Raw genomic sequence first — 25129 nt, forward strand, 5'->3', positions numbered from 1 at the left:
TAATAATGACCCTGTACGACCATTTTTAGCTCGACTATTCGAAGAATAAGTAGAGCTATCCTACTCACCACGGCGTCGGCGTCGGCGTCGGTGTCGGCGTCGGCGTCGGCGTCACACCTTGGTTAAGTTTTTCGTACCAGTCCACATTTTGACAAAGTCTTTTGAGATAAAGCTTTGAAACTTTCAACACTTGTTTACCATCACCATGTCCAGTTGTAGGCAAGAGCACATAACTCCATCAAGGATTTTGGCTGAATTATGGCCCTTTTTGACTTAGAAATCTGGGTTAATATTCCGTACCAGTTCATATTTTGACAAAGTCTTTTGAGATAAAGCTTTGAAACTTTCAACACCTGTTTACCATCACCATGGCCAGTTATCGGCAAGAGTACATAACTCCATCAAGGATTTTGGCTGAATTATGGCCCCTTTTGACTTAGAAATCTTGGATAAGTTTTTCGTACCAGTTCATATTTTTTGTAAAGTGTTTGACATATGGCTTTAAAACTTTTATCACTTGTTCAGTATAATAGTCTCTATCTGTAGGAAAGAGAAGATAACTCTGTCATCTATTTTGGCTGAATTATGGCCCTTTTTGGACTTTGAAATTGGTTCTGTTTTCATACAAATCCATGTTTGGTCAAAACTATTTGACATATGGCTTTTAAACTTTGAACACTTGTTTATCATTATGATTTCCATCTGTAGGCAAGAGTACATAGCTATTTTGACTCAATTATGGCCCTTTTTGGACTTTGAAATTGGCTCATACATTGCCATTTAGTGCAAGACTTATCGAAATCAAAGAAATACAGGAACATTGTTTGTCTAATCTATTTATTTCTTTTGTCTGAATATCCGTGGAAATATTTTGACCCCATTCTTCAATCAATGCTTCGAATAGTCGAGCGCGCTGTCATCAGACAGCTCTTGTTACATTTGGGGGTCCTACAGATGTAGACCCTTTTACTAAATACCTCTACCTTTTTTGTTTGTTTTGTTATTGAACGAAATCTTCAATGTTTATCACTAAGTGAAGTTTTTTTATGTCCGCTATTTATAGAACTGTGTCAGGTCATGCATATTAATGAAAGTAGTCCGGCAGCATACAGTACGGAAGGTACAATACGGAATTTAAAAGGTACGATACGGATTTTTTCTGCCTTGTACACTCCAGGTGAAGGTCACAGCGTGCTTCAGGCTTGATTCAACTACGACACAGCCCGCCCGCTTAGCTCAGTAGGTAAGAGCGTTGGTCTACGGATCTCGGGGTCACGAGTTCGATCCTCGGGCGGGGCGTATGTTCTCCGTGACTATTTGATAAACGACGTTGTGTCTGAAATCATTAGTCCTTCACCTCTGATTCATGTGGGGAAGTTGGCAGTTACTTGCGGAGAATAGGTTTGTTCTGGTACAGAATCCAGGAATACTGGTTAGGTTAACTGCCCGCTGTTACATGACTGAAATACTGTTGAAAAACGGCGTTAAACCCAAAACAAACAAACAAAATCAACTACGACACACAATTATTTGGACATGATTATGTGTTTTAGAATCATCACTTGATATTAATTAAATATAACATGTCTCTAGTTGTTTAATTTGATATCTTGATAGAATATCTTTATCATGCATATTCTTTGTGTATTGTATTTGATAAAGGTCATATAAATTTTACATTTTAAGGTTAGGTCTGCACGGTAGTGCATTCAAATAACAATATGTGCTATAGATTAGGATGAGTTAGGATCAGAGAGGCCAGGATTTAGTGTGACGTCTTTGTCTTAAAAGTTGTTGAGTACATTGGTGTAAATATACCTTAAATTTACCTTAATTTTATGTTTTGCTTTATTTATCTGTTATTTTTGCACTAATGTTAGAGTCTTTCTCAGTGGGGATTTTATTTACATTGTGTTGTTTAACTTGTTGAAAATAGGGTAAGTGCGAGGTTGGCATGCCCTAAACGCGTTTAAACCCCCAGTTTTCTTTATATAGACTACTGACCGTTCCAAGGCGGTGTCCCTATTTTCAACTTGTTTTCTGTCTCTTGTATTTTATATTGCATGTGTAGTCTTCGTTGGAATTTTATTAACTTTCCATCTCGTATTTTGTTTTGCGTATGTAGTCTTGTCTGTTGTTGGCAACAAGCATTGTCTTGTGTAAATTGTAGGGAATAGGGTAAGTGTGAGGTTGGCATGCCCCAAACGCGTTTAAACCCCCAGTTTCCTTTATATAGGTTACTGACCGTTCCAAAGCGGTGCCCCTATTTTCAACTGGTTGTTTTGTCTGTCTTAAAGAACATGGCATTCCCTTGTATATTCGTCCTTGTTCAACTTTCCCCTTCTGGTTCCTTAAACCCCATTTCGCCCTTTACTTTTCCTTCTCCTCTATCAATATTTAGCATGAATTAATATGTACTTGTTGGATGTTTGAAGCAACCCGGCTGAAATATTTTTCCATTACAGCTTCTTTTCGTTATTGGCAAATGCGTGGCTTGGGGGGCTGTGTTTTTGGTGCTCTGTGCTTCCGAGAAATCTACCCTTACCTATTATTTTTTATACTTTCGTTCAGTACTTTCATTTAGTCAGAAGGGGTAACTTGTATGGGGTGTCTTTTACTATTTATTAACGTTAAGTCATTTTGTGATATTCTTTTGTTTTCTTTTTAGCTCACCTGAGCAATGCTCAGGTGAGTTTTTCTGATCGCTCGATGTCCGGCGTCCGTCGTCTGTCTCTCGTCTGTCGTCCGTCAACATTTAGCTTGTGTATGAAATAGAGGCTGTATTTTTCAGTTGATCTTCATGAATTCTTGTCAGAATGATAACCTTGATAAAATCTAGGCCGAGTTTGAAAATGGGTCATCTAGGGTCAAAAACTAGGTCACTAGGTTAAATCAAAGAAAAACCTTGTGTATGCGATAGAGGCTGTATTTTTCAACATATCTTCATGAAATTTAGTCAGAATTATTACCTTGATAAAATCCAGGCCAATTTTGAAAATGGGTCATCTGGGATCAAAAACTAGGTCACTAGGTCAAATCAAAGAAAAACCTTGTGTATGCGATAGAAGCTGTATTTTTCAATTGAGGTTCATGAATTTTGATCAGAATGATTACCTTGATGAAATCTAGCATAAGTTAGAAAATGGGTCATCTGGGGTCAAAAAATAGGTCACTAGGTCAAATCAAAGAAAAACCTTGTGTATGCGATAGAGGCTGTATTTTTCAATTGATCTTCATGAAATTTTGTCAGAATGATTATCTGGATGAAATCTAGAGTGAGTTCGAAAATGGGTCATCTGGGGTCAAAAACTAGGTCACTAGGTCAAATCAAAGAAAAACCTTGTGTATGCAATAGATGCTGTATTTTTCAATTGATCTTCATGAAATTTGATCAGAATGTTTGTCTGGATGAAATCTAGGTTGAATTTGAATATGGGTCATCTAGGGTCAAAAACTAGGTCACCCGGTCAAATTAAAGAAAAACCTTGTGTACGCAATAGGGGCTGCATTTTACACTGGATATACATACAATTAAGTCAGAATGATTGCCTTAATGAAATCTAGGTCAAGTTAGAATATGGGTCATCTGTGGTTAAAAACTAGGTCACTAGGTCAAATAAAAATCCCTTGTGTATGCGATAGAGACTATTTTTCAATTGATCTTCATGAAATTTGGTCAGAATGATAGCCTTGATGAAATTAAGGTCAATTTTGAATACGCGTCATCTGGGATCAAAAACTAGGTCGCTAGGACAAATTAAAGAAAAAGGTTTTGTATCCGATAGAGGCTGTATTTTTCAATTGAGGTTCATGAAATTTAGTCAGAATGATTGCCTTGATCAAATCTAGGCCAAGTTTGAATGTAGGTTACCTTGGCTTAAAAACTAGGTCATTATGTTAAATTGAAGAAAATACTTGTTTACACTTCAAGAGACTATATTTTTGGTCCAATCTTAATGAAAATTGGTCAGAATATTTGTTTCCATGAAATCACTATGTCAAACATGTTAACACTGTTATGGTGTGTTTAGGTGAGCGACCTAGGGCCATCTTGGCCCTCTTGTTTATTTTGTGGGAAACTAATTTTAATTTAAGAAGTACTGACATTTTAACTTGAAAGTGCGAACATGAATATAACTATTATGACAACATTTCCGTCAGCTAAGCTGTAATTAACAGTTATAATTGAAAGTTGAATTAGAGAGCAAGTGAAAGTAAATTTGAAAATTCCACACATTTGTGTTGATACTGGTTAAAAAATAATTAATGAATGAAAACACGAGAGCACTGTCAAGCGAATGTATTGCATATACTAAAAGCACTTCATCGTGTGATATTTTCAGTCTGTCGATTCCAGTAAAATTTTGGTTTCAGGACACAAAATATGGAACAAAATGGCCCAAATTGTACACTTAGCAAGACTGTTTCCCCGTATTATCTGCAAATGTATGTATACTTTTAAAGTATGTGACCAGACAAATAAAGATAGTGAAAAATGTGTCTTAAAACCGTCTACTTTTCTTTCGCAAATTTGAGCTGAATTTAGATGGATTGATGACTGTTTCCGTTACGTCTCGGTAAAAATATTTTAGACTCGACCGTCTAGATATGAAAATCGATTCAAGCATTCATTTATTTTACACAACAAGTACTCGCCCGTGGGAATACATAAATAGCCAGTAGAATGTTAAAACCTTTAAAATACATTTACATATTTTATTCAGAAAACGTACCCGAGCCACAATACAAAACTTTCCTCTGCCCCTTTCAGTCTAAATCCGGCTATTTGTGTGGAAATTATAAAATAAAAAAGTTGAGTTAAGCTGTCTAAGTTGGTGTCAGTTGGCTGTAATCGTTATTGTTTTTAATTTAGTAGTCCGCAATAAATTTATCACTGTCTATATGACTGGAATTTTCTTTGCGCGATACTATAAATTCCTGTCACGGCATACGAGATAACGGGCCGCTTTCAGAAAAAGCTAACCTTTGATGACTAATTACGAAAGCCAGATCTGAATTATAGCATTTTGATTGTTTCGCACGGAATAGCAAGCTTCAAACCTGATGAGCTAATAAAACAGCATGTGTTATAACCACTTATATACATTCATCTAGGCAATTATTATATGTTCTTATGTACCAACTTTATTCTGTTAGAAGCGCTGATAGCGTACCATTTTTACATCGTCTGTTACGAAGGCGGGTTTTTCGTTAATCTGTTTTAGAGTCAATAGTTTGCTTTAATTCGTTATGATATGTAAATATAATTTTAAAACTTTCAAGTAGGTTGGCCGCAAAACGAACTTTTTAAATTACAAAACGGCCCTGACTTGATTCTGTATCGTGACCTTAAACTTTGTCTTACCCTAAAGATTTAAGCCCATCTGAAATATCAAAACCTTTGTGCCGTCTTACATAAAACTCGAAGCTTGATACCCGATCGTTCGAGAGCTCTACGGTCTGTCTAGTAAATGAAAGGTCTAAAGACAGCGTCAGTTTATGCGATATTTAGACATGATGTACTTTTTTCGGATTTTGACGTCAACCAGTTCTGCCAGAACGGATAGCTCAGTGGTTTGCACACTGGCCTTCCAATCCTGAGGTCGGGGGTTCGATCCCCGGCAGCCACTCAGGAATTTTCAGAAACGCTTTTCAGTGTTTCCCACCCAATTAGAGGTGTACTGGTCAGGAACCCAGGCAATCCTTGCGTGTATCAGTGCTATACACTGGGCACGTTAAAGAACCAGACTGTCTATTCGTAACGAGCTATGCTAAGTTAGCCGGACAAGCCTGTATCTGATTTCTGATCTCTCTGTCGTGGGGGCTTTGTCTCACTCTGTCCCTCTGGTCAGATCGCTCTGTGTCTTTACTAGTAGAGGATGAATTATGCGCCCTGTGTGGCTGCATTTGAACTGTGTAAAGCGCCTTTGAACGTGAAATTGATCATGAAAAGGGCGCTGTATAAATCTGGTATAATAATGATAATAATAACATGTTTCAGTCGGTAAACAAATTTGATTGTCTTGTTATTACAATCAAACATAATCGGCAGTGGGATAACACTGCTTGCTGTCCTCTTCTGCTTTGTTCAAGAATTACGAAAAGAACCTTTCTTCTTTGTCTGTAGAAATATAGACTTGTTTCTTTCCATGGAATTTGCCACCGATATATTTCTAAAATTAATCTTAGACGATTTTTTTTCACCGCATTGTCACGAAAAAATGATGTGGAAAAAATATTTCGTCTACGCGGATTCACTATAAACGTATAACCGTATAACCGTATAACCTTCTACATGTATAAAGCAAAATGAAAAGTTTACACGGTTGACATATGATCGAATACTAGGTGTTTTTAACGTGTATTTGTACACAATATGATGTGGATTACGAACAGCTGTTTTAACCCGATAATAGTATTTTATGACAATTCGCTTTCAGGAAAATGCTTCATTAAATTGATCTTGTTGATAATGGCGTGTAGACGTTACAATGCAAATTAAAATAATAACATAATGAATGTTGAAGGTTAAATACTAAAAAGAGCATGTAGATCTACACGCAATTTAATACTTTGGACTACGTGACTGTGAGCTGTATCACAAAAGTATTTAATCTGGATATATACGTGAGTACGTGCAGTGTTTATTCTACAATTAAGATTACACTAAATTGACCAATGTACATACTTCTTTGATTTCCACGTTTGAATTGGACATTTATTAGGACATTATTATTATTCTACAATCCAATTTATGGTTTGTGCGTGAGTGAGTATAAATATGTGTAGTTTACTTGTAAACTAGGACAGTTAAATTGATAAATTCACACACGGCTAACGTTTTCCTGTAAGTACATGTAAATACATTTTATATTTCGTCTAAATCATTTAGTACCTATTTAAGGTATAAATGCATCTTAGATTTAGGTATAGTTTTCAACTGTCATATAAATACTTTTTTTGCTATACATGAAATCAGTACGTTATATAAACCTCCAGTTTCGTGTTTGTTTGCACGTACCATTTAGTTATTGAATTATGTTCACAAGAGGTCATTAAAGATGGACTGTTTCTACAGACAGCTGTAAAAATGAAAATAGATAGATAAATAGAAACTGTTGGCAATGAGAAATTCCTATAAGAAATTTATAGGAAAAATAATCAGGCATGGGAAATGCAAGATCACTAAAATAAATAATTCAAGTTGATTCATTCTGTGGCAACAAAGATACACTGAAAGCATTTGTAAGAAAATGAATGGAAATTCTCGACACACCATGCATTACTCAGCTATGGATATCATATTTTTGATATCATAATATATAACATATAAAATATAATGTTCCACCTTTAAAGTGTAATTATGCATGTTTCGATGCATTTTATCAATTAACGATCATTTGCAGTTTAAGAATATACGCAGTTTATTTGGATGCCTTTAACACTCTTTCTCATGCTCTTTATTTTAAATTTTAGTTTCGGCGATTTGTTGAACCTCATCAATGCCAAAAATAGCCGTCATCGGTGCCGGTGTTGTTGGTTTGTCAACTGCCATCAACATACAGAAACGACAGCCGTCGGCGAAAGTTACTATTATTGCCGACAGATTTGACAAACAGACAACAAGTCATGGAGCCGGCGGTTTATTCCGACCAAACGTGGAACATCTTCTTGGTGTGAATCCCGATACTGTCACGTAATGTATTTGTTCTTTTTCCACTTAGACTTTTCACAAATGATGATGAAAAATTTGTGTAATTTCTCAAGCTTAAGATTTCTCGAGATTTAAGTCCTGCTTGATTATAAATGAATTCAATATGAAATATATTCTTTTTATAGACGATGGAGTGTTGAAGGATTCAAGTTCTATTCTAGTCTCGCAGTGTCCCCAGAGTCACGTGATACGGGTCACATGATCATGCCAGGTTATGTGTTTAGTAATACAGAAATTCAGGTAGGTTTATAGAATGCTCATGTCACAAATATCTATTTCACAGAATAAGGATAGAGCTCACCGTTGAAAATGAAAAAGTAAACAGGACTAAACACATGAACAGACTCGGTCAAACCGAGTTTGCTAATATGTTGCTTGGTTGCAGTCTGTGCTACCGAAGGATCTTTTCACAGATTTTATTTATCAAAACAGCGGTCTTTCAGTGCCATGTGTCGGCTGTAAAAAGTCTCTATTTATTTGGACTTCGTGTTGCTGTTTCCTATTCCTTTGGAATCATAGTCAGTCGGAGAGTACTGACTGTTATAGTAAAGTAATCCACTTAAGTCGATGCTAGAGGGCGTGAGGGCTGTTGCATATTTCATTACCACTCATGGTCAGACCCTATCGGACCGAGTCTGCATGATCATAACTGAATTCGATATGAAACATAATCTTTTTATAGACGATGGAGTGTTGAAAGATTCATGTTCTAATCTAGTCTCGCAGTGTCCTCCGAATCACGTGCTTGGTTGCGATCAATGCTTACAAAGGATCTTTTCACAGACTTTATTACAGAGTGCGGTTGAGAGACTGCCAAAGTCCCCACCTCTTTAAGATTCATGCGTCTTTTAGTTCCTTTCATTGTCATCTGTCAGAATGTCAAGTTTGTTCAAAGCCACTTTCGTTGTTGCTCGCTTTCCAAAGGCAGCTATTTGGAAGGAAATAGAACTTATAATTATTTAAGTTTGAAATAATCTTTTTAGCTTGAATGTGAAGGACGTTTCAAGTTTGTTTGTATCACTCGTTCTATCTCTAGCACGCTTCATCAGAAAATTAATACTAAGGAGATATTCAGTCGTGACCCCAGCAGGGTAGGAACCCACATCCCGGTTGAGCGAGCGCCATTTCTAAACCACTAGACCACCGTTCCTTGTTACTGTGTAACGTTTAGTAGTTTGTGATTTGTTGTTTAGACAAAACGTGAAAAAGTACGAAGGGAGTGTTGTTACAACCACATTTGTAATAAAAACCAGATTTGTAATAATCATAACAATTCTCGTTTTTATTACAAAAGTGGTTGCAAAGGTTCAACCACATTTGTAATAACCAGATTTGTAATAAAAATCGCAAACTTTTTTTTCGGGAGATGTGTTTTCCCACGTGATATTCAAGCTTATGCATGCGTTATTAAGCACGTGCAGGTCGAATTGAACTGTCCTGGGTCATTTAAGACTCCAAATGTTTTACCTGAAATCCTTGTTCATGGACATATTATTTTTTAGAAAATTATTACATTTCTCGTTTTTATTACAAAAGTGGTTGCAAAGATTCAACCAGATTTGTAATAACCAGATTTGTAATAAAAATCGCAAACACTTTTTTTCGGGAGATGTGTTTTCCCACGTGATATTTAAGCTTATGCATGCGTTATTAAGCACGTGCAGGTCGAATTGAACTGTCCTGGGTCATTTAAGACTCCAAATGTTTTACCCGAAATCCTTCTTCATGGACATATTTTACTTTAGAAAATTATTACATTTCTCGTTTTTATTACAAAAGTGGTTGCAAAGGTTCAACCACATTTGTAATAACCAGATTTGTAATAAAAATCGCAAACACTTTTTTCGGGAGATGTGTTTTCCCAAGTGATATTCAAGCTTAGGCATGCGTTATTAAGCACGTGCAGGTCGAATTGAACTGTCCTGGGTCATTTAAGACTCCAAATGTTTACCCGAAATTCTTCTTCATGGACATATTTTACTTCAGAAAATTATTACATTTCTCGTTTTTATTACAAAAGTGGTTGCAAAGGTTCAACCACATTTGTAATAACCAGATTTGTAATAAAAATCGCAAACACTTTTTTTTGGGAGATGTGTTTTCCCACGTGATATTCAAGCTTAGGCATGCGTTATTAAGCACGTGCAGGTCGAATTGAACTGTCCTGGGTCATTTAAGACTCCTAATGTTTTACCCGAAATCCTTCTTCATGGACATATTTTACTTCTCGTTTTTATTACAAAAGTGGTTGCAAAGGTTCAACCACATTTGTAATAACCAGATTTGTAATAAAAATCGCAAACACTTTTTGCGGTAGATGTGTTTTCCCACGTGATATTCAAGCTTAGGCATGCGTTATTAAGCACGTGCAGGTCGAATTAAACTGACATGGGTCATTTAAGACTCCAAATGTTTTACCCGAAATCCTTGTTCATGGACATACTTTACTTTAGAAAATTATTACATTTCTCGTTTTTATTACAAAAGTGGTTGCAAAGGTTCAACCACATTTGTAATAACCAGATTTGTAATAAAAATCGCAAACACTTTTTTTCGGGAGATGTGTTTTCCCACGTGATATTCAAGCTTAGGCATGCGTTATTAGGCACATGCAGGTCGAATTAAACTTTCCTGGGTCATTTAAGACTCCAAATGTTTTACCCGAAATCCTTGTTCATGGACATATTTTACTTTAGAAAATTATTACATTTCTCGTTTTTATTACAAAAGTGGTTGCAAAGGTTCAACCACATTTGTAATAACCAGAATTGTAATAAAAAATGCAAACTTTTTTTTTCGGGAGATGTGTTTTCCCACGTGATATTCAAGCTTATGCATGCGTTATTAGGAACGTGCAGGTCGAATTAAATTGTCCAAGGTCATTTAAGACTCCAATTGTTTTACCCGAAATCCTTGTTCATGGATATATTTTAATTTAAGAAGTTATTACATTTCTCGTTTTTATTACAAAAGTGGTTGCAAAGGTTCAACCACATTTGTAATAACCAGATTTGTAATAAAAATCGCAAACACTTTTTTTCGGGAGATATGTTTTCCCACGTGATATTCAAGCTAATGCATGCGTTATTAAGCACGTGCAGGTCGAATTAGACTGTCCCGGGTCATTTAAGACTCCAAATGTTTTACCTGAAATCCTTGTTCATGGACATATTTTACTTTAAAAAGTTATTACATTTCTCGTTTTTATTACAAAAGTGGTTGCAAAGGTTTAACCACATTTGTAATAACCAGATTTGTAATAAAAATGGCAAACACTTTTTTCGGGAGATGTGTTTTCCCACGTGATATTCAAGCTTAGGCATGCGTTATTAGGCACGTGCAGGTCGAATCAAACTGTCCTGGGTCATTTAAGACTCCAATTGTTTTACCCGAAATCCATGTTCATGGATATATTTTACTTTAAAAAGTTATTACATTTCTCGTTTTTATTACAAAAGTGGTTGCAAAGGTTCAACCACATTTGTAATAACCAGATTTGTAATAAAAATCGCAAACACTTTTTCGGGAGATGTGTTTTCCCACGTGATATTCAAGCTTATGCATGCGTTATTAAGCACGTGCAGGTCGAATTAGACTGTCCCGGGTCATTTAAGACTCCAAATGTTTGACCCGAAATCCTTGTTCATGGACATATTTTACTTTAGAAAATTATTACATTTCTCGTTTTTATTACAAAAGTGGTTGCAAAGGTTCAACCAGATATGTAATAACCAGATTTGTAATAAAAATCGCAAACACTTTTTTTCGGGAGATGTGTTTTCCCACGTGATATTCAAGCTTATGCATGCGTTATTAAGCACGTGCAGGTCGAATTAAACTGTCCTGGGTCATTTAAGACTCCAGATGTTTTACCCGAAATCCTTGTTCATGGACATATTTTACTTTAGAAAATTATTACATTTCTCGTTTTTATTACAAAAGTGGTTGCAAAGGTTCAACCACATTTGTAATAACCAGAATTGTAATAAAAATCGCAAATTGTTTTTTTGAGAGATGTGTTTTCCCACGTGATATTCAAGCTAATGCATGCGTTATTAAGCACGTGCAGGTCGAATTAAACTGTCCTCGGTCATTTAAGACTCCAAATGTTTTACCTGAAATCCTTGTTCATGGACATATTGTACTTTGAAAAAGTATTACATTTCTCGTCGGTTACTAACATAAAGATACTGTTGTACTGATTTTAATATCATTGACATTTTTATCATCATTATAAACATTATCATAATAATAACAGTAATAATAATAATCCTCATCATCTTGGGCTGGTCCGTTCTAGGATCAATGGTAAGATTAATTGCCCTAAACTGTATTACCTAAATACTGTTGAAAGCAGGCTCTCTGAATCCAACAAACAAATATATTATTCATCAAATCCATTATACAGATTGCCAAAATTCGAGACGTTTGCAGTAATAGGTGTAATATGACCACTACAGATTGACAATAAATGGTGGTTATTTGTACCAAAGTATTTGGAAATCTGACTAAAGCGAGTTATGATTCGGGCACAAACATTATATATTACACAAAATAACAAAACAAATCTAAGTTCAAAGCTGTGACATTGATCTTGGAGATAGCAACAATGATCATGATCGCAACACACCTTCTATCCATGCTGGTTATTTGTACCAAATAATTTGAAATTTCTGACTATGCATGGGCAAGTTATACCAAGGACAAAAACTTATACATGTATATATAACTGCAGGAACACACAAACTCCGCTGTTTCACGGCGGGATTATAATAAAAGAAGGCCTGTTAACTCATAGGCGGGCTCAATGAGGTGAGGGTAATTAGAAAATAAGGTGTATTTTCTTAGAATCTCATAGACATTAGTTCGCAGCACAAGATCGGGCCCTCCTAGACTTAAGGTTGACAAGTTGTACATAATTTGTACCATGACATAGCAACTTCCTGTCTGTCAACCAACTTGAAACAGCTCTGGATGACGAAAGATAGCTACAAATGTATGTCGCCACCGGGTTCGAACCAGTGACCTGAACTTGTAGATAAACATTTCAGCTAGTCGAGGTAACAGTAGAAGTAGCTGAAGTTGTAATCATATTAAAGTGGTAGTGACAGTGGATGCAGAAATGATAACACAAATTGAGCCACGTGACGGGTTAATTGGTAAACACCGTTCGCTGTTATTTCAAAGAAGGCTTATTCTACCTGAATATGAAATTTTCTGACCCTAATTCAGATGCATAAATGCACAGGTCAGCCTAAATATAGACTTTCCGGAAATTCACGAAAATGTCAGAATGCCAACTTCAGCTACTTCTACTGTTACCTCGACTAGCTGAAATGTTTATCTACAAGTTCAGGTCACTGGTTCGAACCCGGTGGCGACATACATTTGTAGCTAACTTTCGTCATCCAGAGCTGTTTCAAGTAATCTTACCATTGATCCTAGAACGGACCAGCCCAAGATGATGAGGATTATTATTATTACTATTATTATTATGATAATGTTTATAATGATGATAAAAATGTCAATGATATTAAAATCAGTACAACAGTATCTTTATGTTAGTAACCGACGAGAAATGTAATACTTTTTCAAAGTACAATATGTCCATGAACAAGGATTTCAGGTAAAACATTTGGAGTCTTAAATGACCGAGGACAGTTTAATTCGACCTGCACGTGCTTAATAACGCATGCGTTAGCTTGAATATCACGTGGGAAAACACATCTCTCAAAAAAACAATTTGCGATTTTTATTACAATTCTGGTTATTACAAATGTGGTTGAACCTTTGCAACCACTTTTGTAATAAAAACGAGAAATGTAATAATTTTCTAAAGTAAAATATGTCCATGAACAAGGATTTCGGGTAAAACATCTGGAGTCTTAAATGACCCAGGACAGTTTAATTCGACCTGCACGTGCTTAATAACGCATGCATAAGCTTAAATATCACGTGGGAAAACACATCTCCCGAAAAAAAGTGTTTGCGATTTTTATTACAAATCTGGTTGAACTTTTGCAACCACTTTTGTAATAAAAACGAGAAATGTAATAATTTTCTAAAGTAAAATATGTCCATGAACAAGGATTTCGGGTAAAACATTTTGAGTCTTAAATTACCCGGGACAGTCTAATTCGACCTGCACGTGCTTAATAACGCATGCATAAGCTTGAATATCACGTGGGAAAACACATCTCCCGAAAAAAAGTGTTTGCGATTTTTATTACAAATCTGGTTATTACAAATGTGGTTGAATCTTTGCAACCACCTTTGTAATAAAAACGAGAAATGTAATAACTTTTTAAAGTAAAATATGTCCATGACCAAGGATTTCGGGTAAATCAATTGGAGTCTTTAATGACCCAGGACAGTTTAATTCGACCTGCACGTGCCTGATAACGCATGCCTAAGCTTGAATATCACGTGGGAAAACACATCTCCCGAAAAAAAGTGTTTGCGATTTTTATTACAAATCTGGTTATTACAAATGTGGTTGAACCTTTGCAACCACTTTTGTAATAAAAACGAGAAATGTAATAATTTTCTAAAGTAAAATATGTCCATGAACAAGGATTTCAGGTAAAACATTTGGAGTCTTAAATGACCCGGGACAGTCTAATTCGACCTGCACGTGCTTAATAACGCATGCATAAGCTTGAATATCACGTGGGAAAACACATCTCCCGAAAAAAAGTGTTTGCGATTTTTATTACAAGTCTGGTTATTACAAATGTGGTTGAACCTTTGCAACCACTTTTGTAATATAAACGAGAAATGTAATAACTTTTTAAAGTAAAATATATCCATGAACAAGGATTTCGGGTAAAACAATTGGAGTCTTAAATGACCTTGGACAGTTCAATTCGACCTGCACGTGCTTAATAACGCATGCCTAAACTTGAATATCACGTGGGAAAACACATCTCCCGAAAAAAAGTGTTTGCGATTTTTATTACAAATCTGGTTATTACAAATGTGGTTGAACCTTTGCAACCACTTTTGTAATAAAAACGAGAAATGTAATAACGTTTTAAAGTAAAATATATCCATGAACAAGGATTTCGGGTAAAACATTTGGAGTCTTATATGACCCAGGACAATTCAATTCGACCTGCACGTGCCTAATAACGCATGCCTAAGCTTGAATATCACGTGGGAAAACACATCTCCCGAAAAAAAGTGTTTGCGATTTTTATTACAAATCTGGTTATTACAAATGTGGTTAAACATTTGCAACCACTTTTGTAATAAAAACGAGAAATGTAATAACTTTTTAAAGTAAAATATATCCATGAACAAGGATTTCGGGTAAAACAGTTGGAGTCTTAAATGACCCAGGACAGTTTAATTCGACCTGCACGTGCTTAATAACGCATGCATAAGCTTGAATATCACGTGGGAAAACACATCTCCCGAAGAAAGTGTTTGCGATTTTTATTACAAATCTGGTTATTACAAATGTGGTTGAACCTTTGCAACCACTTTTGTAATAAAAACGAGAAATGTAATAACTTTTTAAAGTAAAATATATCCATGAACAAGGATTTCGGGTAAAACATTTGGAGTCTTAAATGATCCAGGAAAATTTAATTCGACCTGCACGTGCTTAATAACGCATGCATAAGCTTGAATATCACGTGGGAAAACACATCTTCCGAAAAAAAGTGTTTGCGATTTTTATTACAAATCTGGTTATTACAAATGTGGTTAAACCTTTGCAACCACTTTTGTAATAAAAACGAGAAATGTAATAACTTTTTAAAGTAAAATATATCCATGAACAAGGATTTCGGGTAAAACAATTGGAGTCTTAAATGACCCAGGACAGTTTAATTCGACCTGCACGTGCCTAATAACGCATGCATAAGCTTGAATATCACGTGGGAAAACACATCTCACGAAAAAAAGTGTTTGCGATTTTTATTACAAATCTGGTTATTACAAATGTGGTTGAACCTTTGCAACCACTTTTATAATAAAAACGAGAATTGTTATAATTATTACAAATCTGGTTTTTGTAACAGAGTGTAAATAAATGACTATTATATTAAACAGAGTTTTGACACTTTATATGCTTATGACTTGCTATACAGTTGCTAGCACGAAATGGAGGTAATTGTAGCAGGAACATGTCATACAGTATCAATGTAGTGAAAATATCTCATCTAGTGAAGATACTTTAGTGATAGGTCGCATCATTATTGAATTGTTTGCTGCTCACTAAACGACGTGAAAACGTTTCCTTCCGTAATGCGTAGGATTATCACATTGAGTTCTATGTAAAGCGGACGCAGTTGTTATGTTCAAGCCCTCGCTCCTACATCTAAAAATGATAACGTTTGGATAACAGTCCCGTGTATGGCACGCTAAAAATGTCAGGGAAGCTTCTAAAATAGGAGCGTGTTCTGTATCTTGCACCATTCTCCCACTAACATTACTAACAGTCTTCTGGAGTAGTCACCCATATGGGTTACCGGTGGGGGCTATTAAGCTGATAACTGTTAAAATAAATCACCGCAGTGTACTGTTTCACAACCAACTTTTAGCGGATATGTGTAACCATATTTTTTCTCCAGCTTGAAAGTCTACCCGTTCGTATTTTAGTATTTATATTTTAGAATCAAACTGGCTTATGTAACAACACATTTTTTCCTCTTTTACAGAATCCGCTATATAAAAGTCTTGTGTTCAGTTTTCGCCAATTGACTCCTGACGAACTAAGGAAATTATCAGTAAATTACAAGTATGTATATACAGTTAACATTTTTTTCATTTAGAAACTAGATAAATATGTTGGCATTTATCAAATCATACATGTAGGAAATTCCTGTGTAAGCAGCAGACGATAACAACAGACGAACTTAAATGGAGCACAAGTGGTATAGCGCACATACTTCAGGTTAACTTCATATACATTATTAAGTAAGTACCTTCATTAAATAAACAAGCATTGGGAGTAAATAATGTAGAACGATATAGCAAAGTACTACTACACACCGGGCAAATCGGGTGACGGATGTCGTCCATTTCAAAAGTAATAATTCATAGGATTTAAACTATGTGTAGTCATGGTGTAAGTGCATTGTACCATTGTTTGTTAGAGAGCGCCAAAGGCTATAAGACCCTAATTCATATTTGAAAATACAAACAATTACTGCATAATTTCTATGTAAACATAAAATTAACATGTCTGTGTGCATGAATGGTGATGAGAGTTAAGGTTTAAATACTATATATATACACACATAATACACAACTTTTATACCCGATACTTGAATGTAGCAGTATCAACTCGTAATGTTTATGTATATTTCATAAAGTTGATTTCCTTTGAAGATGATTTTCTACATTTAAGTTACACAATCGTGTAAAAATAAACTATCTTAGGGAGGGATCCGCGTTTGATATCTTTACTTAACTTTATAAATCATTTAATGACCGTGTTATTATGCAGCGGGCAGCTGTACATTTGTAACTGTTTATAATTTACTAGTTTATGTGAATCAAAAGAAAAGAGTCATATTTCTTGAATGAAAACATCGCTTTGGTTTACAGTCTTGGATGACGTTAAATGAAAAAAATAGGTCTTACTTTAGGTATCTAACTGTTTGCTGTCTGTTGTAAAAACAGTAATGTTGATTGCTTTGTACAAAAATGGAAACGCAATGCCCGGAGAACAGCCATGACTGTCCCTTTGATTCAGAAGAAAAGATGCCCGCTTTGTAGTGTCCGTTTCCATCAGGGTTGTTTGACAAAGACAAGCAAGTTGATGAATGTCTGAAAGCTAAATTTTTGACCAAGTCTTCCAAGAAATTATAGATGTCAACAACGAGTTGTTTCACTATAACAGCCGATTTCAATAATTGCAAAGGGTAGGAAGCTGTTAACTAGCTTTCATTAAAAATAAAGAGCTTTTCGCTATTTATTTACAGGTATGGGTACCAGGTTACAACAGTGATTACAGATTGCAGTCGATTTTTGCCTTGGTTAATGACTAGGTAATTTTTCAATTACTCTCTCTCTCAGTCATTTTGTTGATGTTAGGATGATAGTTTAAACGGGTTTATCATGATAAATTTTGTAGTACACGGCACTTTTTTTTGTCCTTCAAAGTAACTCTTCGTCATTATCGTAAGATATATTTTTACTTATGATTTTATGTGTCGTCGGGTTACATAGAGTTCAAGTAAATTATATTCCGAAAGAAATTAAAACCGTTTTGCTGCACGAAAACTGGCGTTCTGTAAACTGAATACCGGTGAGATTATACGTTAAAATCCAGTAGTGTTTATGTTCAAGGTTAACGTCTTTTTACCAGCTTAGATCCAGCTATGTGTGTGTGTATTCAGGTTTAGCGTCTTTTTCAACAATTCAAATCCAGTAGTCTGTGTGTGTTCAGGTTTAGCGTGTGTCTTTCTTTCTGCACCATAACGACTATATTCTATTTATCTTGACTGTTTCATTGCTGAATCGCGAAACAGCCTTTATTATAGTGAATATTAGAACCATTTTCAGTTTTGTGTTTCTGTGGCTTGGATAACGCTAAAACAAGAGTGTCACAAAATACGCCCGTCATCGAACTTGGCCTAATTCAAGGGCCATAATCCAAGAGTGCCTATGGCGATTTTGCTAGTTATCAAACTTGGCCGAGATATTATGCCCACAAACATTGTCAGCAAGTTTGGTGGAGATCGGATGAAAACTGTTCGACTTAGAAAGCGGACAAGGCTAAATTCGTAGATTTCGTGTAATTCATGGGCCATAATCAAAGAGTGCCTGGGCCGATTTGGCTGGTTATCGAACTTGGCTGAGATATATTCCCAGAAACATTATCTGCAAGTTTGTGGAAGATCGGATGAAAACTGTTCGACTTAGAGAGCGGACAAGGCTAAAATTGCTGTTTTCGAGTAATTCAAGGGCTATAGTCCAAAAGTGCCTTGGGCGATTTGGCTGATTATCGAACTTGGCTAAGATATTATGCCCACAAACATTGTCAGCAAGTTTGGTGAAGATCGGATGGAAACTGATTGACTTAGAGAGCGGACAATGTTAAATTCGCAGTTTTTCGAGTAATTTAATGGCAATAATAAAAGAATTCCTGGGGCGATTTAGCTGATTATCGAACTTGGCTGAGATATTATGGCCACAATATTGTCACCAAGTTTGGTGAAGATTGGATGGAAACTGTTTGACTAAGAGGGTGGAAAAGGCTAAATTTCTGATTTTGAGTAATTCAAGGGCCATAACCCAAAAGTGACTAAGGCGATTTTGCTGGTTATAGAACATGGCCGATATATTTTGCCCACAAATATTTTCACCAAGTTTGGCGACGATCGAATGAAAACTGTTCGACTTAGAGAGTGGACATGCTTTTGGACGCCGACCGGCCGCCCGCAACGGGTGTTCACATAAAACGCACCGCTCTTTCAGAGACGGGCGTGTAAAAAGCTGCCAAGTTTCTGGTAACATAATAAAGTGCTATGTAAGTAAAAATAGTCCAAAGTAATTGCTTTCAACCCTGCTTATTTATGCTGTATAGATTTTTTCTCTTACAGATTTAAAGAGCGTGGTGGGACAGTAGAAAATAGGCATGTAAAGAGTTTAGAAGAGGTAATTTTATATTATTCTTTTAAAATTATATTACGTGACGATAAAACATGACGGCCAGTATCAGAAATACGGTATCAAGTCTGTAATTACAGTATTCATGTCTCTCGCCTATAAAGTACTTGTAGGTACTTTGTTCTGCAGATAAAATCTATAAACAGCTTCGAAACTTAAGTTTTTCCACATCGTTCCATTGGAGTAATAAATAGTCCTTTTCTGTATTCTAACAAAAGCGTTAAAAATACCTTTAAAACTTTCATTTATTCTTTTTCGGTGACTGACTTGTTTTTACGTCCTGACGTGGGGAAGGGGGGAGGGTAATCAAAATGAAATTACTCTTTTCCAAATTCGTTATTTACATCATTTTTGAAATCGAATAGAGTAATAAAAATCAGTTTCACTTTTGTACAGTTTGTAGGTGAATATGATGTTGTTGTGAACTGTGCCGGATTTTCGAGCCGAGATTTGGTTGGAGACAAGTCGGTGTATCCAGTCAGAGGACATCTTATACGTGTAAGATATACGCAGATTTTTATTAGCTAAACACAATTCATCTCGTCCGTCCGTCCGTTTTTTATGTCCTCCTTTAACTATAATCTTCTCTCTAACGGCGCGCATTCAGGTTAATACAATTATTAACTTACTATTCTAAATTTATTGTGAAGTGCAACAAAAAGTGATTTTGCAAGAACCTTTCCTAAGTTGTCTCGCCTGTCTATCTGAAAGAGAGAAGGTTTTACGAGTTTTGGGTCATAACCTGAAGCTTAACGTGCCTTTATAGATAAGTAACTCGTGCACAGTACCAGAAAATTATTGGTATCCATCTTATCTGTTGTAAATATATACTATTTCGGACATTTTATGTTTTCTTTTTGTTGTTTACTGTCGAATTGTCAGTTCAGTCCAGTTACACTTTCAAACGGCGATATATGATCTTTTTATTTCGATTCGCCGTAGAATTTAACTCTCTAAAATAAAGACTTTAGAACGCATAAACCAGCAACGAGACTTATTTAAGAATGCCATAGGTTGTTTGTTGTCATTTGGTTTGACCCGGCCAGGGATCGAACCCACGATCATGTTGATGCCGCTAATATAACACAAACTACAACACAAGCCTTAAGCTTTTGAAAAGAAAAAATAGAGAGTATCATCAATTCTGATATAAATATTGATATTTTACACTAGTGATCCTCGACTTCAGTTAACAGTCACAGTTTATAGTTTTAAAGTATAACTAAATAGACCAGATGAGCGATGCGGGCGCTCTGGACCTCTTGTACTATTCTTCAGTCTGTATTTTAATAATGTTCAACGGACAAAATGTTTAACTAGTAGATTTAAACAGTTAAATGTTAAAGGTGTTGAAGTCAGTTTAATGGTATGGTTATAAAGTTTAATGCGTATTTGATGTGTTTTTTCTCTTATAGCTCAAGGCTCCTTGGATAAAGTACTGGGTGTATACGGAAGATTCTGCTTATTTCATTCCAAGGTTTGTATCCGACGTGTTTTTTTTTCAGCCTTATCCGTCACAATTGACAATGTTAAAATGATTTTAAAATACCTAGCACATATTGTTAACTGAAGTGCAACGAAAAGTGATTTTGGAAGGAAATTTATATCAGCTACTAGCTTGTTTTCCAATCCATGTGTTTGACCTGTAAAACTTTGTTGTACATGTTATGTGTATGTTGTTTTAAAATAAATATTGTTTAGTTTGACTGACAGACTTGATCGAAGAAAATAGCACTGTTCAAATTATACCGTGACAGCCCGGCTGTGATACCGGCGCTAAATATCGAAACCAGCGTTTCTACCTCGCGAAGCTGATGTTAAATGTCTTAACTAACGCTGAATGTCGCAGTTATGTCGCGTCTTTAACACAATGTCTCAAGCTTTATAACATCAGCATATATTGCAACCCAAACGCTAAATGTCACACTGTTTTATGAGCGCAAAAACTATTTAAAAAATCGCTAATATAAGCGTAACATCAAAAATAAGATGACATAAACTTGCTTGATGCGGTGTTATCTGATCTGGTCTGGTACGGTGCGGTGCGGTCTGTATTTGTACGTTTTCCTGTCTATTTGTGTTTGAACCCCGCAATTGTTCATTTTTTTAGGGGGAGGGGGCGGAGGGGGCAAACCATTGTCGATGATGAAATTTAGCGTTTTGCTGTAAGGTGCCTGCTGATAACTTGCTTTGATTAAAAGTGGTGAACAAATACAAATATATCAGCTGTTGACGATGCCGTATGTATGTAAATCATATAACCTGTAAACTAATCTAGCATGCGCTCTGTAAAATAAGAGAATCATCACACCAAATATATGAGTTAGCAAAACCAGCTGTTGGGGTTTCGAGGTCCACTTGCGCTTCAAATCAGATAGTTTTATTACATTTAGCCTTGATTACGATAATTAACTAGTACAATACATTGTAGTAGTAAAACACGTTTAATTAAAGAGGGAGAGAATGTGTTTGCGCAAGTGTGCTCGCGTGTGTGTATGTGTGTGTATTAAACGGTCAAAATCTTTCAGTTTTGACGCAGTGGCGATCGGTGGTATCCGTCAGAAGAATAATTTCAGTTTAGACATCGACCCGAAAGACACAGCTGGAATACTGGAAAGATGTTATAAACTTTGGCCAAGTCTGAAGGTAGATCTTGTACAGTATTAGCAGTAAAATGTATACAGACGCTTAAGTATGTTCGGATATAACAAATGCCGCGGACTGCCATTTCATTACCTTAAGAAATAAAAAAATGCTCGTAATGTTTAACGCCGATTTTTCAAAATGTGAGCGCTGTTAACCTATAGTGGATTTTATTACTTTGCAACCCATAAAATTTGATATAGAATCGAACTCTGGGCACTGTTTCAATTTTGTGTAAAATTTCAATCTTAAAGCTAAGAAATACTCAGAATAATTACCTTTATCTGTTATGTATGAATGAACATCTAAAAACAGTCTCCTGTACTTAAAATTGGTTGAATTTTCTTTTTTTAAACGTCAAATTTGTGTACAATGTAAACCGTTATATTGCAAAATAGGGCATTTCATATTTCATGTTTGCAGGGAGCGCCAATACAAAGCGAGTGGGTTGATCTGAGACCTCATAGAGACCCTCTCAGGTTGGAAAAGGAAGTTATGAAGTTTCCAAAGGGATCTCTAAATGTACAGTATTATTTTCTTTTTATTTTACATCAAAGTTTTACTCATGAATTATTCCTTAGTATAGCTAGAATAAAAAAATGGGAGGCGTATTGCTTTACTCATGACGATGCCGAAACGTCTGTACGTGGCGAGGACATTTTGTTTCCAATCAATGTCTGGACAATGCTATGTTCCTTTGATCATCAGACGTCATAGGACTATTGCCGGTGGTCATTCGATGATCGCTAGTGTTGTTGGGATCAGTAGAATGAAGATCAAGGTCACAGTGAACTCAAGACTGAAGCAGTAGCTTGAGTAACTTTTGACCCACGTCAGTGCATCGTCATAGGACGAATGTCTGTAGTCAATACATTTAGGCCACTATCTCAAATTTAAAGGCCGTGTCCAAAGTGCCTTTGAAACTGAAACCGGTTTATGTTCAATAACTGGAGAAAGCTTTGACCTTTGGCCGTTGATTGCCTTTACTTGGAAGACAACCCCTAAATTTCTTGATATTTGTATGTAGCGGATCAAGGTCAATATAATTTTGAGATTGAAACCATTTTCTTAGTAATTATTGGAGAAAGCTTGGGCCCACAATTGTCAAACGTAGGATGTATGTCTGTGGACAGTAACGCATGGCGTACGTAAAACTGTAAGTAACTAGGGACATGCGTTTGTTACTTTAACGTTATCCATTCAACCTGGATGTCATTTGGTCCCTTTACCTACCCACTTGATAGCCAAGAAAAGCTTGTTTATCTCATCATTCTCAAAAGGCTTCTTTTGGTATTATAGAGGCGTTGTCTGTTGTTGTAACTGCTTCCTGGATCTTTTAGGCTAGTATGTATAGGTACAAAAATGAAATTGGCATATTTTACTTATTCTGTGTTTATTTTTTTCCAATCAGTGTCTGGACAATACTATGTTCCTTTGATCATCAGACTTCACAGGACAGTTTTACTTTAGGTGCAAGAAGACTACAATTTGTTGGGATCTAACTTTAAATGTAACTACATTTTGTTGCAGGTGGTTCATAATTATGGACACGGGGCTTTAGGGATCGCTTTAGCCTGGGGAACATCTATAGATGCTGCTAAACTTGCTGTAGAAGATTTACACAATATTCCATCAAAATTATGATAATGTTTTATCCACAAATATACTCTATACCGACGTCACACAACATATTGTTGTTAAGAGACCACATTTTCTTTCGAAGATATTTTTAAGCAATTTCAAGTTCATAATATATAAACTTTTTCTGCCTTCATAAAATGGCCTCGAAAATCCTATGTGTCTAACATCTGATAAATCCAGGCTCTAAGAGAGCACCCGTGTTCGGTGATGGCAACAATATATATATGCTGTAGAATTATGAAAAATGCATACATGGTATAATTTGATAATCTTACAAAATTAAGAGCAAGTACAACTTGTTTCTACACTGACCAAATGCAAACTTCGACCGTTTTTCCTGTTTTTTTGTTAGGTTTATGGCTTTGTATGTATATAATCGGTGCTAGTCTTTTTAGATGATTTATAATAAACTAAAAGTTGCTTCTCAGCAAGCAGATGGGACCAGATCGCCTTCGACTCATGCGGAAAATGCAAAATGGTGTGACTTTGATGCCAATGTCATATTATTGAGATTGTCATTAAATGATACAGAACTGTTGTTGATCAGATATGATTTCTAGGTGCTAATAGTACCTCTTGTATTTTGTCTTGTAACTTACTTGAATATATTTTTACACCTATATGTATATATATGTTATTTTATGCATAATACATTATTGCAGTTGTTTATCTTACAGTTTGCCTTGTTGTCAGTTGCTTATATTAGTGCATTGTGTAATGTTTATTGAAGAGGCGTAGAAAAAAATGAGACTACTTTTCGAGTTTCTGGAGAAATTGTAAATGCAGCTTAGAAAATAAAATTTATGTTGGTGGAAATAACCGCGACTTCAGAATGAATGTATATGATGTTGCAGGTTGTTCATAATTACGGACATGGTGCCTCCGGCATAACTCTGTCTTGGGGCACATCACTGGATGCAGCCACACTTGCAGCTGAACATTTAAACCAGCCTACGTCAAGATTATAAACTGTAGTAACTGTACAAGAAAAGATATAAGTAAATGTTTTGAAAGTTAACCAGAATGCTTTTATCGATATTGTCTTGACTTTTGATAGCCTATTTTCATAACATGGGAGCGTTTAAAAATTGAGCCATTGTTCGATTTTAATCTAAGTAGCGAAAACATTTTATGCAAAGTAAGGAAAAAGTCTATTTTTCTATTGTGTAAATCATACTTATAGGATGGCATTAGATGATTTTGTCTAGGTCTTTTTGTACCTTATGAAGCTCTTTTAAGGTTATTTGACTTCCCTGTAAGTGTTACACAAAATTTCATGTATGTTCCAAAGTCATCCAGATTGTATGTCATCATGTCATCAAATAGACCAAACGTTTAAACATATATGAAAAATAATCAAGAGGCCCAAGTGAAACTAAGTCGCTCACATGAGATGAACTGCGATCTTTAAATCGTGCTACTGAGTAAATTTGGTGAACTTGCATTAAGCAGTTTCATTATATTAAGTTATTTTTTCTTATTGCTGCGGCAGCCGCTAAAACCGGC

General features: G+C 35.7%; 1 protein-coding gene across 7 annotated transcripts; it reads left to right on the forward strand.

Moving 5' to 3' along the window:
• Positions 1-1789: 1789 nt before the first annotated feature.
• Positions 1790-24641, forward strand: LOC123549198 (D-aspartate oxidase-like). Of its 7 annotated transcripts, none has more exons than XM_045337090.2 (11): positions 1790-1808; positions 7477-7696; positions 7840-7954; positions 16381-16460; positions 17650-17715; positions 19273-19327; positions 19736-19837; positions 20755-20816; positions 21868-21985; positions 22406-22504; positions 23513-24297. In XM_045337090.2, exons 2-11 carry the CDS (start codon positions 7503-7505, stop codon positions 23624-23626), a joined length of 1005 nt encoding a protein of 334 aa, XP_045193025.2. In that variant the 5' UTR covers positions 1790-1808; positions 7477-7502; the 3' UTR covers positions 23627-24297. The 7 variants fall into 7 exon arrangements, with proteins under 7 accessions (XP_045193025.2, XP_045193021.2, XP_045193022.2 ...); XM_045337086.2 differs by lacking the exon at positions 1790-1808 and adding an exon at positions 6378-6631; XM_045337087.2 differs by lacking the exon at positions 1790-1808 and adding an exon at positions 6378-6627.
• The last annotated feature ends 488 nt before the right edge of the window (positions 24642-25129 follow it).

Source organism: Mercenaria mercenaria, chromosome 6 (genome assembly GCF_021730395.1).
Source record: "Mercenaria mercenaria strain notata chromosome 6, MADL_Memer_1, whole genome shotgun sequence".
Lineage (NCBI taxonomy): Eukaryota > Metazoa > Mollusca > Bivalvia > Venerida > Veneridae > Mercenaria > Mercenaria mercenaria.

Coding starts and splice junctions, on each gene's coding strand:
- LOC123549198 (XM_045337090.2), top strand. CDS start 7,503: ATGCCAAAAATAGCCGTCATCGGTGCCGGTGTTGTTGGTTTGTCAACT. Junction 7,697..7,839: donor GTGAATCCCGATACTGTCAC/GTAATGTATTTG, acceptor TTCTTTTTATAG/ACGATGGAGTGTTGAAGGAT. Junction 21,986..22,405: donor AACTTTGGCCAAGTCTGAAG/GTAGATCTTGTA, acceptor TCATGTTTGCAG/GGAGCGCCAATACAAAGCGA.